The sequence below is a fragment of the Lynx rufus genome, unplaced genomic scaffold (assembly GCF_022079265.1).
Source record: "Lynx rufus isolate CCGP_SWC_20201006 ecotype Redwood Valley unplaced genomic scaffold, mLynRuf1.p SCAF_4, whole genome shotgun sequence".
Taxonomy (NCBI): Eukaryota; Metazoa; Chordata; class Mammalia; order Carnivora; family Felidae; genus Lynx; species Lynx rufus.
Window position 1 is genome coordinate 12,775,183 of NW_025814856.1, and position 17,081 is coordinate 12,792,263.

Genomic DNA, 17,081 nt, shown 5'->3' on the forward strand with positions numbered 1-17,081 from the left:
CAAACCTTTAGCTTGACCAACCCAGGAAAAGGGGAAGTTAAGATGTGATTGTATATTTCACTCCAAATTAAGAGAAAAAAGAATCTAGAGTCTTCAAGTGGCAGATTCCTAGAATTTGGGGATTTTAGGGACAGTAACCTTAAATTGTGTTCTTCTGACAATACTTTGGGCTCTGACGAAGGCCAGCAGCCTTGTCCATGGCACCCTCTCTCAGTGACCTGGCCTGATCCAGCCAGGAAAGCCATGGAAGCTCTGGTTGGACCTTGCTGGGTATGTCGGCTTCTTTTCTTTTTTCTTTTCTTTTCTTTTCTTTTCTTTTCTTTTCTTTTCTTTTCTTTCTTTTCTGTTCTTTTCTCTTTTCTTTTCTTTTTTCTTTCCTTCCCTTTCCTGTTTTTTCTTTTTTGAAGTTTATTTTGAGAGACACAGAGATAGTGTGAGTCGGAGAGGAGCAGAGAGAGAGGGAGAAAGAGAGAATCCCAAGTAGGCTCCATGCTGTCAGCACAGAGCACGACGAGGGGCTTGAACCCATGAACCCTGAGATCATGACCTGAACCAAAACCAAGGGCCGGACGCTTAACCACCTGAGCCACTGAGGCACCCCATGCTGGGTATGTTAGTTATTGGCAAGGGAGACAGACACCATGGGGACCGGAGCGCAAGGAGGGGCTTATTTTTATTGGGTTCAAGGAAGGAGAGTTGTGCTCTGGATCGGCCACAAAGAGGAAGAGGGGGATGGCTCTGTTTTGGCATCTTGATTTTTACCCAGGGGCCAGGAGGAATCGGGGGAGGCTGTGGCTATAACTGTGAGCAGCAGCAGTTGCTCCTGATAGCCAGGAAGGGAGACTTCTGGCCGTTTTTGTGATTTGCAAGGTGTTCTTGTGTTTGCCCGTGCTCAGACATGATTATGAACGGGTCTTTCTGGGTTTTTTTTTTTTTCCGTTTTTTATTTTGATTAGGATTATAGACCCACAAGGAGTTGCAAAAATAGTACAGACAGGTTCCCTCTGCTGATCACCCGGCTACCCCCAAAAGTGACTTGCGTATATTTGCAAAAGCAGGAAATGGTGGCAAAAAAAAAAAAAAAATTATACACACACACATACAAGTACATTATACGTGTGTGTATATATATATATATGATGCGTGCATATTGTGTGAAGTAGAAACATGGCAAAAAATAAAGGCAGATTACAATTATGTGTAATGACCGGCGTTTTGTATCTCTTCCTTACTTAGAAACCAAATTTCTTTTCCATTGCTGCCGCATCAGATGACCACACACTTAGCAGCTGAAAACAACACTCATTTCTTATCTCATTATTTTCTGTAGGTCCAGGCCCAGGTTCATCAGAGCTCAACTGGGCTTTGGGTTCGGGGTCCCACAATCCCAAGTCAACATGAAATTCAGTGGCATTTTTTTTCTTAAGTTTATTTATTTTGAGAGAGAGAGAGAGAGAGAGAGCGAGCAGCAAAGGGGCAGAGAGAGGGAGAGAGAGAGAATCCCAAGCAGGCTCCGCGCTGTCCGTGCAGAGCCTGACATGGGGCCCGAACCCACGAACCATGAGATCATGACCCGTGCCGAAGGCAGACGCTTCACCGACTGAGCCACCCGGGCGCCCCCAGGGTTTTGTGTCTTTTCGACAATTTTGTCCCATTAGCCGGAGGAGATGCTCTGAGAACATGCGTGGAAAGACAGTGCCATTTCCATTAAATCGTCTTTAAAGTTTCCCAAGTGAGGAGGAAAGGGAGAAAGACAGAAAAAAGAAATGAGGGGAGTCCTTTTCAGGTATGACATTTCCACTCGGTCAAAGGACCGACAAGTTTCAGTGGAGGAAAACCCATTGGCACAGGCACACAAGCACAAACAGAGTCATTACACCCAGTTCAAACATTCATCTGGGTCCTTGATAATCTCATCAAACCGTGGATTGCGGAGCCCAGCCCTTGTTACAGACGCCCCAAAGTCTAAAACAAACAAAGGGGTGTTTGGCCAAATGGTCTGTTTAGACAGGATGATCTCCCTGTGACAGCCTTTTTCTTTCTTGTTTCTAGATCCCTGTCCAATGAAAGGCCCCACAGTAGCCACTGCAATCCGAAACTTTGTTCCAACTCGTCCCCGATGGGGACAGTCCCAGCAGAGAGCGCCGTGTTCGAGTTAACGTGACGGAAACACGAAAGACGCAGGTGCTTGGCCCGGACCAAGCGCAGCTTTTGATGGAGGAAACTCCACAAGAACAGCAACGAGTGCTGGGAGGGCCCCTGTGCGACCTCGGCTTTCCAGAACTTTGCTAAAGGCTGGTCGATACCCATCGGAGGCCGAGATGAGATCAGCCTGGATTTAGAGTGGACCCTCAACCCAATGACACGTGTCTTTAGAAGAGACACAAGGGAAGGCCGTGTGAGGAAGGAGGCGGAGACTGGAGCGATGTGGCCCCGAGCTGAGGAATGCCTGGGGCTGCCGGAAGCTGGAAAAGGCAAAGAAGGATGTCCCCCAAAGAGCCCTTGGAGGGTCCTGGGTGGGGGCAGCGAGGGTCTTGGCGGGGTCTCGACAGGATGCCCATCCCTACTGATGCCCTACCAGACATACCTGTAGTCAGACCGAGCTGGGTGTAATGGCTCATTGCAGGGGGGCTCTGTGTAGCATCCCAGAAAGAGGGGGTTAGGAAGGGCTTATTATAAAACTGGGGCTTACGTGAGGCGGTTTGAGGACGGGGAGGTTTGGCCCTCTCGGTGGTTTGTGATCATGACCTTGTGTTTGTCTGAGGTCAGATGCACCGGAGGGGGCTTGTTTTTGCCTTGCTTCATCCTGGCTAGAGTGGCCTTTTCTGATACTGACGTTCTGTGAATTACGTCACGTAGGAGAAAACCATAGCGCAGCTGTAGACGCTGGGCCAACTCCCACCGGACCAAGGTCACGGTCCGCTTTCTTCTTTCTCACTTTACACCTATCACCCGGCCTTTGCACATGCCATTCCCTCTGCCCAGAACGCCTTTGTCTCCCTTTCTTCATGCAGCCCTGTTTAAAGGCCACCTCCTCTGAGAAGGCCTCTTTGATCACCCAGCCTGCTGGCTTCCGTCACCCACTCGGATCCTGTGTCTCCCTCTCTTTCTGCCCCTTCCCCGTTCACGCTCTGTCTCTCTCAGTCTCAAAAGGAAATAAACATTTAAAAAATAAAGGATCATAATTTTTGTGTGTGTGACTTCCTGACTGTGTGAGCCCCAGAAGACCAGGGACCACGTCTGTCTAATTTTTTTGTAAATGCTTATTTATTTTGAGAGAGAGAGAGAGAGAGAGAGCAAGAGGGGGAGGGGCAGAGAGAGAGAGAGAGAGAGAGAACATCCCAAACAGGCTCCACGCTGTCAGTGCAGACCCCCACATGGGACTCGATCTCACGAACGATCGCGAACCGAGCCGAGATCAAGAGTCGGACGCTTAACCATCGGAGCCACCCAGGTGCCCCCAACTTGTCTCTGTATTCCAGCACAGGCTCGAAGTAGGCACTCAACACTTGTTTGAGAAGGAGGGCATCGAAGAGCTGTAGTGTCACCACGATAGAAGCTAAGAATGCTTAGGACGGGGAGTAGCACTGTGAGGCAGAGTGCCTGGCCGGTGGCAAAAGTCATCTTGCAGAAGATTTTGCTTGTTCTGGAACGATTCACTTGACCTACACCTCTGAGTTATGTCAATATGAAGCAAGAGGCATCCTGCCCCCGGGAAGGTGTGACGAGCCAATCTCTCTTTTAAATTATTATTAGCATTTTTTTTTTTTTAAACCTGGCTCTTTACCAGCAGAAGGTTGACTAGGTGTTGGCTTTGCCGCCTCCACACATCCTGTACCTAATACTGAACAATACAGGTGACCCTTAAACTGCATGGGTTTTTAACCGCACGGGTCCACTTATCCAAGGGTTTTGTTTTGTTTTGTTTTCTCCATAAATGCAGTACAGGGCTACCAATGTAATTTCTCTCCCTGATGCTTTTCTTAGTAACATTTTTTTCTCTAGCTTACTTTCTTGTAAGAATGCATTACATAATCTATATAACATGCCAAATATGCGTTAAGCAACTGATTGTTATTGGTCAGGCTTCCGGTCATTCGTCATTAAGTTTCTGGGGAGTCAAAAGTTATAGGCAGATTTTTTTTGCAAGGTTTTTTTTTTTTTTTTTTTTTTTTTAATGTTTCTTTAACGTTGAGAGAGATAGAGAGACAGAGCGCGAGCAGGGGAGGGGAAGAGAGAGAGGGAGACACAGAATCTGAAGCAGGCTCCAGGCTCCGAGCTGTCAGCACAGGGCCCGACGCGGGGCTCGAACTCACGGACGGCGAGATCAGGACCTCAGCCGAAGTCCGACACAACCGACTGAACCACCCAGGCGCCCCTATACGCAGACTTTCGACCCCGTGGGAGTCGGTGCCCCTAAATCCTGTGTGGTTCAAGGGTCAGTTGTACATGTTTTCTGCTGAGGCTACTCTAGCTGCGTGGGTTCCGTCCCATGTCACAGCCACGGTAGAAGCAGAAAACAAACAGGTCAGCAAATGGACAACGCAAGCTGATTCTCTGACCGAAATAAAGGAGTCTTGAAAGGCAGTGGGAACCCACCAGGCTCTAGAGCAAGGTCCTGGCAGTGTGACTGGGGTTGCCTTTCAGAGAAGGACTCTGTGGTCCACTCGTCCTGCCCGGACGGTCCCCTAGATCCAAACCCTGCCTCTTTCCCCACAGCCAGGTCCAGGGTAACCACCCTCAGACCCCTAGTACTCCCCATTTTTACAGATGAGGACACGGAGCCCCAGGAAATGCAGAAACTCTCAAGTGTAGGTGCCTGGGACAAATTGGCCCCCCAAACTAATTGCTGAATAAAATAAAAAAGCAAGGTGCGTGTGCAGGGGGTGGGTGAGAGTGGAGCATTTCAGGAGGGGCCGGCGAGGAATTTGAGCTGCTGGGGGGGGGGGGGGGGCTTACATTTTGAGTAAATTCACTTCCTGGTGTCTCTGAGCCTCGGTTTCCCCAGCTGAACGGGGTGGGGTGGTTCGTTTCTCTGGCACTTTCTCCGGCCTCCCCTCTCCCCAGCTTCGCAGGTGGGACGCAGAGAGTGTGGATTAGAAGAGCGCCTTCCCAGCGCAAAGCGACAGCACAATTTGGGAGGATTCTTCTGGGCTTGGCCGGCTGCGGACAGCGATTGGACCGCGGGCTCTGGCGCCCCCTGGTGGCAGGGCAACTCCCGCCTGACGCCGTCGGACCACGTGTGAAGTGGAGGTCGCCATATTTCATCCGGGCAACGGCCATCTTGGTAAAGGCGACATTCTAGATTGTCGTTTTTAGCCGCCCCTCCTAGTTTGCCAATATTTGAAGCGAGAGGAGGGGGTGGGGGCCTCATAAAATAGCCTCTTCGCGGAGAGGAAAAGAAGTGGCTGATAACCTTGGCTCGGGTGGGAGGCCAGGGAGCGTTTCCCTTACCAAGATGGCGACAACGCTGATACGTCATCAGCCCGCGCCTCCGGGAGCTCGGCGCGCAAGCCCTGCGGTGACGTCATGGATTCGCGACCGGGCCGGCGCTGGGGGAAGGAGGTAGGAGCGGCCGCGGCGCGGGCGGAGCCGGGGGGCGGGGTGCGGGTGGGCCCGGCGGGGTGGCTAGGCCTGAGACCGTCTCCCTGGGGGGGCTGGCGGTGGGGTGGTCGGAGACCCGGGCACTTTCAGCGTCCAGGCAAGACGGCTCTCGCGGGGGCTGTGCCCATTTCCCGGAGCGGGCGACCGAGACCCGGGGAGAACTGCGTCCTTTTGGAGGCCAGCCAGCTCCAGCCCTGCCAGGCTTGAGGGTGACAGAGCTGGGTACGGACGCCGCCCCGGTGTCTTGCAGTGGGGTCAGGACTGGGGAGACGCACGACGGGCAAGGGGGAGCCCGGAAGGGGTAGCGGGAGGGCTTCTTGGAAGAGGCGGTGTTGAGCTTTATCTTCTATTTTCTCTTTACTTTTGCATCCAATCAACCACGTGGGTCTGGATTCCGTCCTAAACGTACCCCCTTGTCCATCCGGAGCCACTCCCCGGATCCCTGCCTGAGTTTCTTGCTTATCGCACCCCTACAGTTCGCCTCTTATCCACAGATCAGCGCCTCCCGGTTCTAACACCCTCCGCATGTTTCCATCACCCTGAAATACAGATCCCCGCTTCGCAGCCTGCCTCCCCCACCCTCCTGGGGGCTCAGGAGCCCCTGACCCCTTCAGGCCTTTTCTTGGATATCTCCTTCAGGAAGCCCTTTAACCCCAGCCTGGGTCAGAAACCCCCCTCGAGGCTTCCCCAGCGCCCTGCATGTCCCCATCACAGTTCTTTTTTTTTTTTTTTTAATTTTTTTTTTTTCAACGTTTATTTATGTTTGGGACAGAGAGAGACAGAGCATGAATGGGGGAGGGGCAGAGAGAGAGGGAGACACAGAATCGGAAACAGGCTCCAGGCTCCGAGCCATCAGCCCAGAGCCCGACGCGGGGCTCGAACTCACGGACCGCGAGATCGTGACCTGGCTGAAGTCGGACGCTTAACCGACTGCGCCACCCAGGCGCCCCCCCCCCCCCCATCACAGTTCTTATGGCAAGTTGTCACTCCTACTGTCTAAGCCCTAGCCAGCCTGGCGGTCAGATGGGTGCTGCTTTGCTACCCAGTGTCCCACGCGTACTAGGTGCTCGGTGCGTGTTTACTGAACGACAGCGTGAGTAAGTGTTTACCGCAACAGAAGAGAAGCTGTCTGTGTAAAGCTCGGCTGCCATTAAAAAATACCACAGACTGGGCGGCCTAAGTAACAGGAATTTCTGTGCCCACGGTTCTGGAAGGGAGGAAATGCAAGATCCAAGTGCCCCCCAGTTTGGTTCCTGACGCAGGCACCCTTCCTGACTTGCAAATGGCCACCTTCTCAGCCGTGTCCTCACGTGGTGCAGAGAGCAAGCCCTGGTGTCTTTTGCAATGATAGGGGCACCAGCCCCATTAGATTAGGGCCCCACCCTTATGACTTCGCTTAATCGCTATCGCTCCCTCACTGGCCCTGTCTCCAAAGACAGTCGTCTTGAGGGTTAGGGCTTGTTGAGCCCCTACTGTACCGGGCAGTGGGGACCCAGTAGGGACCAAGGCAGTCCCTGCCTTCACAGAACTCCCAGCCTGGTGGGAAACATGGACATTTGTCAAATAATCATATACGTGAACATAAAATAGCAACCCGGACGAGGGCCTCAAAGAGAAGCTTGTGGTCTGAGAGAGGGTGTCTCAGGGAAGGCTTCATGGAGGCAGACACACCTGAGGTAGGCCCTGAAATTTAGATAGGAGTTAACTGGGGCGCCTGGGTGGCTCGGTCGGCGAAGCGTCCGACTTCGGCTCAGGGCGTGATCTCACGGGTCCTGAGTTCAAACCCCACGTCCGGCCCTGTGCTGACAGCTCGGAACCTGGAGCCTGCTTTGGATTGTGTGTCTCCCTCTCTCTCTCTGCCTCTCTCTCTCTCTCTCTCTCTCTCTCTCTCTCTCAAAAATAAATAAACATTAAAAAAATGAAAATAAATAGTCAATTGGGTAAAAAGAGGCGTGAAGGGCAGCCAGGTGGAGGATGCAGCAAGTGCAAAGGCCCTGAGGTGGGAACCTGCAGTATGTTTGGAAGATGGCAGGGAGGCTGGTGTGGCTGCCACCAGCGAGTGAGGGGAAGATGGAGGGAGAGTAGGGTGGCAGGTTTTCTCTCTTTAAAGTTTATTCATAGAGAGAGAGAGAGAGAGCGCGCGCGCGCACACAAGTGGGAGAGGGGCAGAGAGAGGGAGAGAATCCCAAGCAGGCTTCACACTGTGTGGATCCCCACGTGGGGCTCGACCCAGGAGATCATGACCTGGGCCAAAACCAAGAATCAGAAGCTCGATCCAATCGGGCGCCCCGGGTGGGGAGTTTTCTAATCTGTAACTTGGACGGTGACTCCCAATTCTTGGTGGTTCTATTGAGCGTATTGTGGACACTCAGTAATGAATGCTGACTTAGGTGGTCAAGGAGCAGCTGGGAGGCCCGCGGGATCAGGCCAGCACATCCCCCTGTGGCAGCTCTTAAATCCAGGGGGTCGGGAGAGGGACTGGGGTCCATGCTGTGTCTCAGCTCAAGGGGAGCACTTCGGCTGTGATCGCAGCTCTGAGTCTCCTGGGTCCACTGATCGCCCCTACTTTGCCCTGCTCTGCCCCATGGGGTGCTCTCCTCAGTCTCAGCCTGGACCACCTGGCCAGGAGGCCACCCCTTGATGTTACGTGGCGGGGGGGGGGGGGCGGGCAGTGGCCTCAGAATCCTGATCCGCGGGGAACATCATCGGGGCCTGTCGGGACCCCGGGGTGGGCCAGCGGTTAGGAGCACAGAGTTGGGATTGGGGGTCTGGCCCTGGCTTGGAATCGGGCCTCCTCCACTAACCTGCTGTGTGGCCCTGAGCATACTACTTACTCCTGCAAAGCCTTAGGCTCCTGCGTCTGTAAAATGGGGCTGAAAGTAGCCTCTGCTGCTGCTGCCGGGGGATGAAGTGGTTTAGCGTGTCCCTGGTGCCGGGCATCGGTCCGAGTTGACATCGTTACTACTGCCCGGCTCCATCCGACCCCACACCTCCCGTTCTGCCCCTCGCATCATTGTCGTCCCCTGGCCTATCCGCACAGCAGCCACAGTGGGCTTGGGAGCAGCCTGAATCAAAATGTGTCCGTGCCCTGCTCCGGGCTGCTTAACGGCTCCCTGGTGCCCAGAGAATAAAATCCTTGCTCTTCCTTGGCCCATAATACCCCACTCTGACAGCCCCGTGCCCTCCCACCCTCTTTTCCTCCCCCTCCCCAGCGCTCAGTGGCCTCATCAGTGCCGCAGGGTCTTTGCGTATCCTGTGCCCTCTGCCCAGAAGCCTCACCGCTTCACCCTCACAGAACTGCCTCTGACCCGTCCTTCGGGGCTCAGCTCTGCCGTCACATACCAGGGTTGTGAGAATCCACTCAGACGCTGCAAAACACGAAGCCCAGTGCACAGAGCTGCTGCAGATGGGAGCTGATGTTAGAGTTTCCAGAGGGCTCCAAGGTGGAAGCTCCTTGCCCCACAAGTCACACAGCTAGGAGGCTGGAATGGGGTGGCCTGGTGGTCCTGGGTCAAAGTGGCCCCCACGTTCTCTCCCCTTCATCTGTGGATGCTGGGCCTATTTCCCTAAGGGGACTGAGCTGGAGATATTCAGGGAAGACAAACAACCCAGGAGTCAGGAACATCAGCCCATTTCCCAGATGACGAAAACTGAGGCCCGGAGGACTGAAGGCACATGCCCTGGGCCGCACAGCCTTCCCTTTCTCACCTGGAAGGCAGGCTTTGGAGGTGAGACTCTAGGCTCACAGCTATGTGACCTGGCCAGGTACCTTGACTTCCCCATCTCAGAATTGGTCACAGGGGCAGTGCCCACATTTAAAGCTTTGGAAGCATTCATGAATTTTTTTTTTTTTTTTTTTTTGAGTAAGCTCCGTGCTGTGGGACTTGAACTCATGACCCTGAGATCAAGAGTCCCATGCTCTACCGACCGAGCCACGTAGGCACCCCGCTTTGGAGCCATTCAGTTGAGTTGGTCCATATGAAGGGGTTAGTGGAGGGAGGGTGGTGCCTGCCGTTTGTGTATATCATTTCCCCAGCACCCGGCGTGGGACTTGCACCGACCATGTGCCTCCTGGACAACAGCTTTCCAGTTATACATCTCCTGGGTCACTGGGAGCAGTTCACGGCAGCCGAGTACCCAGCGAGGAGGATTTGGCCTCAGGGTTCTGGGGACTGAGGTGTCATAAGTGGCAGAATAGGAGGGGCCACACACAGACTGGCCCGCAGGGGTCCACCGAAGCGTGACTCCAAAAGCCAAAATGTGGAGGGGCGCCTGGGTGGCCCAGTCAGTGAAACATCCAACTTAGGCTCAGGTCATGATCTCACAGTTTGTGTGTTCGAGCCTCACGTCGGGCTCCGCGCTGACAGGGTGGAGCCTGCTTGGGACTCTCTCTCTCTCTCTCTCTCTCTCTCTCTCTCTCTCTCTCTCTCTCCCCCCCGCCCCTCTCCCACTCGTGTTTTCTCTCAAAATAAATAAATCAACTTCAAAAATGATGAAACAAAAATGAAAGCCAAAAAGCGGAAACAACCCGGGTGAACGTTAGTGGCGAACGGATAAACAAAATGTGGTCAATCTGTACAATGGAATATTACTCGGCCATAAAAAAAAGAACGAAGCACTGACATGCTAAAAAGCATAGAGGAACCTTGAAAACATCACACCGAGTGAAAGACCACAAAAGGCCACAGAATGCACCGTTCTGTTTATACGAAACGTCCAGAAGAGACAAATCCGTAGAGACAGAAGGCAGATCGGTGGTGGTCAGGGGCCAGGGGGAGGGGGGAGGGTGCATGACTGTTTGTTAGTGGGTGCGGGGTTTCCTTTTGGGGTGCTGGGAATGTTCCAGAACTATAGAGGCGATGGTTGCACGACATTGCGAATGTATTAAATGCCACCAAATTGGGCACTTGAAAATGGTTCATTTTTTGTTGCGTGAATTTCACCTCAATCCATTTTTTTTTTTTTAAAGGAAGATCACTAAGTCTGAGGCCCTCATTTTACAGACAAGGCCCTTGAGGCTCCAAGGGGCTCTTGACTGCAAGTGTGGGCGTGGGGGCGCCGAAGGCCGGCCTGCCCCCTGCTCACTGGTCCCTGCCCTCCTCCCGCAGCCTGCTGAGGGATATGCCCAAGAAGTTCCAGGGTGAGAACACCAAGTCGGCAGCGGCCCGGGCGCGGAGGGCTGAGGCCAAGGCGGCAGCTGATGCCAGGAAGCAGAAGGAGCTGGAGGATGCCTACTGGAAGGATGAGGACAAACACGTCATGAGGAAGGAACAGCGCAAGGTGGGTGGTTCCCAGGCTCCCGCAGCTGCGGCTAAGGTGGGCAGTCAACATGGAAACGAGGTAGAAGGTAGCAGGAGGCCCCTGGGGCTTTGGCTAGAAAGTGAGAAGGCCCTGTAGACCAAGGACGAGGAGGGCGGTGGAGGCAAAGGGCCGGGGGGGGGGGGGGGCGGGGGGGGGCTCGTTAGGCAAGGCAGCCACCACCCCCTGCGGGCTCCTCCCTCTCCTCCGTGTAATGTCCGGGCTGGGTCAGACTGGCGCTTCTCAGCCTCGAGCAGTTCTGCACCCAGCGGGCACTTGGCAACATCCGGAGACATTTTGGGTTGTCACAGCCGGTGGGTGGAAGGGGCCACTGGCATCTGGCGGGCGGGGGCCGGGATCGCTGCTCAACACCCTTCAGGGTCCGGGACAGTCCCGCCTTGAAAAGAACGAGACAGCCCCAGACGTCTGCAGCGACAAGGCTGGGAGCTGCTGTACTAGGTCCCCCGCATCCACCCTGCTGACCCCAGGGCTCGCAGGCTCTTCTAGGTGTGTGCAAAAACACAGAAGAGTGCAGGGATGGCCATCTGTCCCCTAGTGGGTCCCAGTGTCAGGCACCCAGTGGGTAACTGAATTGGTGTCTGGGAAGTGGATCACGGGTGACGCTGACTGGCTCTGTCCAGTAGGTGGCGCCAGAGACCCACTGTCGCTGTCTGTGCGTGTTCTCGCCCACCCCCCCCCCCCCCGGGGGGGGGGGGTGGGTGCTGATCAGAGGTTCCTGACCAGACTGGTAACAACTGTAGAAAATAGCACTGGTGACATACCTTCCCTGCTTGCCCAGTTCCGGGCATGCCTGGGTGCTTTTGTGAGTTTTCCCATCATCTTGCTGTGCAGGACTGGATCCTGCCTTATTTTTAGTTGGACATGGCACGTCATTGGTTCCCTCCCCACACCCTGTGCTGCATTTGGTCCATGGAGGTCTTTCAAGTTTCTTTTTGACTGTCAATATTTTGATAATATAGGATAGTTGAAAACCCAAAAGAAAAAAAAAAACATCGTCTGCCAAAGAGCCCTTATGCATTACGCAGAGAGAAAAAGCCAGAGACCTTTTTTTTCTTTTCTTTTTTTTTTTAAAGTAGGCTCCATGCCCAGCACGGGGCTTGAACTCGCGACCCTGAGATCAAGACCTGACCTGAGCTCAGGAGTCAATGTTTAACTGCCTGAGCTAACCAGGTGCCCCATAGAGACCTGAAGCAGAGGTAGCAGCCCAGGCCCCAGGCCCCAAGAGCCCTCCCTGGGCTAGTGTCTTGGGCTCTGGGGTCCCTGGGTGAGAAAAGCGCGGCACGGATAAGGCAGGAAGCCCAGGTCCCAGGGCTGTGGGGAAGGGCTGGGACTAGCCGAGGCCATGGGTCTACCTTTTGGTCTGTTACAAGGGTTGGCTTAAAGGACAGGCCCTGTCCTGGGTGTGTGGCTTAGGGAGCTGTCTGTCTGCCCGCCTGGGTAGCATGCGCCTACAAGAACATGCAGAGCAGAGGTCGGATAGGCTGGAGGGGCCAGATGAGCTCTCACAGCTTTTTGACCCTGTCCTGGCACAGAGCCACCATATGCAAATGGACTAAAACCTTTACCAAAACAGGTGGAGGACTGTAGTTTGCCAGCCCCTGCCGTCTGGAATATTCCCAGCCTCCAGGCCCTTCCCAGGCAGTCCACCCTCCTGACTGTTTTGCATGGAGTTGCCAACATTGGGTGGTTTTCTGCGGTTTGTCTAGCCCTCTTCCTGCTGATGGGCATGTGGTGCCCACAGTTTACGTGGCCCACCTAGTCCTTCTTTTCTTCCCTATACAACAGCTGCTTTAAAAACATTGTTTCTGTGGGAGCCCCTGGGTGGCTCAGTGGGTTAAGCGTCCCACTCTTGGTTTCGGCTCAGGTCATGATCTCAGTTCGTGAGCTCGAGTCCCGCATCGGGCTCTATGCTGACAGCACGGAGCCTGCTTAGGATTTCATATATACATGAAAAAAACGTTTCTATGAAAAAAGCAAATCTGGGCGCCTGGCTGGCTCCATTGGTGGAGCATTCGACCCTTGATCTCAGGGTTGTAAGTTCGAGCCCCACGTTGCGTGTAGAGATTACTTAAAATAAAATAAAATCTTTTATTTTTATTTATTTAAAAAGATTTTTTTTTTAATGTTTATGTTTGAGAGAGAGAGAGAGAGAGAGAGAGACAGAGCGTGAGCAGGGGAGGGGCAGAGAGAGAGGGAGACACAGAATCGGAAGCAGGCTCCAGGCTCTGAGCTGTCAGCCCAGAGCCCGACGTGGGGCTCGAACCCACGAACCGTGAGATCATGACCTGAGTCAAAGTCGGACATTCAACTGCCTGAGGCACCTAGGCGCCCCCTAAAATCTTTTAAAAAAGAAAGGAAGAGGGGCGCCTGGGTGGCGCAGTCTGTTGAGCGTCCGACTTTGGCTCAGGTCATGATCTCGTGGTCCGTGAGTTCAAGCCCCGCGTCAGGCTCTGGGCTGACAGCTCAGAGCCTGGAGCCTGTTTCAGATTCTGTGTCTCCCTCTCTCTGACCCTCCCCCGTTCATGCTCTGTCTCTCCCTGTCTCAAAAATAAATTAAAAAAAAGTTAAAAAAAATAAAAAAAAAAGGAAGAAAAAAGCAAATTCATGCTCACTCCAAAACACTAAAAAACCCACGTCCTCCCTCACGTGGCACCAGACTTTTCTCACCCAGTGTCCTACCCTAAAGCCCGTGTCTTCAGTTCAGTAGGGTCCCATAGCCATATTTCTCCTGGCCACCAGGCAGCGGTCACGGATGGGGCCGTAATTCATACCGCCCCCTCCCCCGCCGCCCGGAAGTCAGCAGTTTATCTCCACTTGTTCCGTATTAAGCAGCTCTGCCTGAGCACCTGACTCTCCGGGTTCCACGTCAATTATTTATGAGACTCACTTTTTATGGCGCAGGAATATTCTGCAGAGTGGACTTATCGTCACCCATCACCAGATACTGCCAATTGCTGATGGCTCTTTTTTTTACAAACTGCAAGTGACTTTGTCACAAAATTTTGCTGAATGTCAAAGCATAAATGCTCATGCTTCCTCCTCAGTCCCATGTCACTAGAGACTAACGGCCGCAAGCGAGTGTCTTTCCTGAGTTATTGGAGCTTTTTGGAATTCATGCGTTCATGCAGCATACTTTTACTAACACCTACTGTGTTACTGGGCCTGGGGCCAGCAGGCAGCTGTTCAAAACCCAGGCCAGGGCCTGCCTCCTGCCTCCAGGACAAACCAGATAGTCAGAAGACCAGAAGCAGGGATTTGCGGAACACGGGAAAGAGCCACGGGGCGGACGCGCCGATAAGGAGCCAGGAGCTCGGGAGGAGCCGGAGTTAGCCGGGGAAGGAGGCCTCGGCGCCCCAGGAGGAGAGGACAGCCAGTGCAAAGGCTGAGGCAGGGCCGTGTTGGGGACAGAACGAACATGGGCTGTATGAGTACCGTGCAGGGACGAGGGGGCCTCGGGAGGACGTTACCTCTAATGGATGGGTGAACTCAGGCTCGGACAGTGGCCCTGCCTGAGGTGCCTGAACACAGATGTGGGGGCCCTTAACCTTTAACCTCGCCTCCACTTTCCTGCTGGGCAGGCAGGTTAGAGTTCAGAGGCCCAGGGGGACACTTCGTTCCACTATAGGAGTGTCACAGAGGGCACTGAAGGAGTGGGGATCACCCCCAGGGCATGGAAGTCAGGTGGCAGAGTTGTAGGCAGAGGGTAGGCAGGTGGAGGTGCCTGAGGTGCAGGGCCCTGTGGGGGTGCGGGTGGGAGGTGGCCGAATATTCCAAGCCTGTGGTTGCCCTGCACTACAAATGAACCAGGCCGTGACTCTGCCCCCTGGTGGAGGTGGTGAGGGGCAGCGGCCAAGGGCAAGTCCTGTAGGTCAGATGGCATCAAGGCCTCCCTGGGGGGCAAGGTGGGACCAGTCACAGCCCCTGCGACACTTGGCTAGGGACAGTGCCCATAAGGGCAGACCCCTGCCCCAGCCAGAAAATGGGCTCAGACCTTCCCTGGGTCCTGTCACCTTCGGAATCCAATACAAACCCCTCCCTTGAGGCCCCTTGGGGTCCCACCCTATGTCCTCCCCACCTCTTCTCCTGCCGAGCTTCCCCTCCCTGCTCCAGCCACACCAGCCTTTGTGAGTCTCTCGTCCGTCCTGCCAGGAGGTTCCTGCCTCAGGGCCTTTGCACCTGCATTCCCACCTCTAAGGACTTTCCTGTCCTCCATCTCTCTTCCTGTCTGGCTCCTCCTCCAGCCCAGGTGTCGCTTTTCCTTCAAGAGCCACCATCCACCTGCCCTGGCCAAGGTTCCCTTTGCTCCCATGGTACTGTAGGCTGGGAGCCCTCAGGTAGGCCTGTTGTGCTCCAGCTGTGTCCGCTGTGCCCAGCACAGGGTCTAGCACACAGCAGGGCCTCAGTCTGCCTTGGGTGAGATAGATAAAAACCCAGACCTCATGCCAGTGGTGGGGCCCACTCCTGATCGCCTCCCTCCCCCCAGGAGGAGAAGGAGAAGCGGCGCCTGGAGCAGCTAGAGCGCAAGAAGGAGACGCAGCGCCTGCTGGAGGAGGAAGACTCCAAGCTCAAGGGTGGCAAGGCCCCCCGGGTGGCCGCGCCCAGCAAGGTCACCCGCGCCCAGATTGAGGAGACGCTCCGTCGAGACCACCAACACAAGGAAGCCCCAGACCCAGGTGGGGCTTTGGCTCGCTCTGGAGCTGCCTTTCCCCCCACTAAAGGCCAGGCCGCAGGACTAACCCTGGCTGAATCTAGAGCCCCTTCCTCACCCCCAGAGAAGCTGCCTGGGCTGTGTGGAGAAGCAGGGGTGGGCAGCGTCCTGGCAGGCCTGGCTTTGAGCACCGAGAGCATGGGCACAAACACGTGTGTATTTACTTGCTGTGCATCTGACCTCCGCTTGTGGGCCATGGGGTCTCCGGGGACTGAATGGGGTGCCGGAGGGTAAGGAGACAGCAGCCAGGAGTGGGGGTGCCTCCTGTGTGCTCAGTTGCAGGGAAGTCAGGATGGCAGCGGGGCCTGGGCAGGGGCCTGGGCGCTGGGAGGACAGGAGGGCGCCCCCATCGTTCTTTGCCTGCTTGCCTCCTTCTCTCTCCTCTCTTCCCCCACTGCGTCGCTCTCATCTCTCCGGAGCTCTGCATCCCCGCTTATCTCTGTCCCTGTGTGTGTCCCTGTCATTTGGCTGTCTTCCGCCCCCAGCCGAGAAAGCCAAGAGCCACTTGGAGGTGCCGCTGGAGGAGAATGTGAACCGCCGCGTGCTGGAGGAGGGCAGTGTGGAGGCGCGCACCATCGAGGATGCCATCGCGGTGCTCAGGTGATGGGGTGGGGCTTGAGCGCCGGGGGTGGGGCTATGTGCCTGGGGGCGGAGCACGGCCCTCCCCGCGGGCGGGGCCGCACCCTAGACCCCTCCCCCCCCTCACTCCGCTCTCCTCCTCACTGTCCTCCCCTAGCGTGACGGAGGAGGCTGCAGACCGGCACCCAGAGCGCCGCATGCGGGCGGCCTTCACCGCCTTCGAGGAGGCGCAGCTGCCGCGGCTCAAGCAAGAAAACCCCAACATGCGGCTGTCGCAGCTGAAGCAGCTGCTCAAGAAGGAGTGGCTGCGGTCGCCAGACAACCCCATGAACCAGCGGGCCGTGCCCTTCAATACCCCCAAGTGAGCCCAGAACTGGGGGAGCCGCCCTACAGGCGGTCAGGGTCATGACCTCACACGCCGTCCGCTGGGTCAGCTGCGTGGGTTACAGAGAGGTCCCGGGCTGAGGCAAGCATCCTGGGGGCTAGGTGGCATCATCGGTCGTGCCTCCCACCGGAGGGTCCCTGCTTCAAGTGACACCCACCACCCCCTTCCTGCGCCCGTGGAGCCCTGGGGCTGATGCCCAATAAAGGCAATCGGTGAGGCAAACCGTGCACTCGACGTCTCTGTGGGTGGCGGGTGGGTGGTGGGGAGAGGAGGGCTGGAATGCAGGGGTCACGGCCAGAGAAGATCAGGGCCCCCAACTGCGTGTTGTCGCAGCAAGCTGAGACCTGTGCCTGGCTCTTACGGCCTCCCCACCTGGCTGGCCACTTGTCCATTAAGGGACCTGGACCACCACCCCGGAAGCTTTGCTGGGCTGCTACAAGGGGACTGCTCAGAGAGGTGGAGGCACTGGCTCCAGGTCACAAAGTA

General features: G+C 55.3%; 1 protein-coding gene across 1 annotated transcript; it reads left to right on the forward strand.

Moving 5' to 3' along the window:
- The first annotated feature begins 5,529 nt into the window (after window positions 1–5,529).
- On the forward strand, window positions 5,530–16,817 carry CCDC124 (coiled-coil domain containing 124). Its single transcript, XM_047096918.1, has 5 exons — window positions 5,530–5,565; window positions 10,713–10,884; window positions 15,407–15,596; window positions 16,117–16,231; window positions 16,368–16,817. The coding sequence occupies exons 2-5, from the start codon at window positions 10,726–10,728 to the stop codon at window positions 16,573–16,575; spliced, it is 672 nt and encodes a 223-aa protein (XP_046952874.1). The 5' UTR covers window positions 5,530–5,565; window positions 10,713–10,725; the 3' UTR covers window positions 16,576–16,817.
- Window positions 16,818–17,081: the final 264 nt, after the last annotated feature.

What these genes read in the sequence shown, in the direction of transcription:
- CCDC124 (XM_047096918.1), top strand. Translation starts at nt 10,726, where the DNA reads ATGCCCAAGAAGTTCCAGGGTGAGAACACCAAGTCGGCAGCGGCCCGG. An exon ending in CAAGGAAGCCCCAGACCCAG is followed by an intron (nt 15,597 to 16,116) that starts GTGGGGCTTTGG and finishes TTCCGCCCCCAG; the next exon opens with CCGAGAAAGCCAAGAGCCAC. An exon ending in GATGCCATCGCGGTGCTCAG is followed by an intron (nt 16,232 to 16,367) that starts GTGATGGGGTGG and finishes GTCCTCCCCTAG; the next exon opens with CGTGACGGAGGAGGCTGCAG.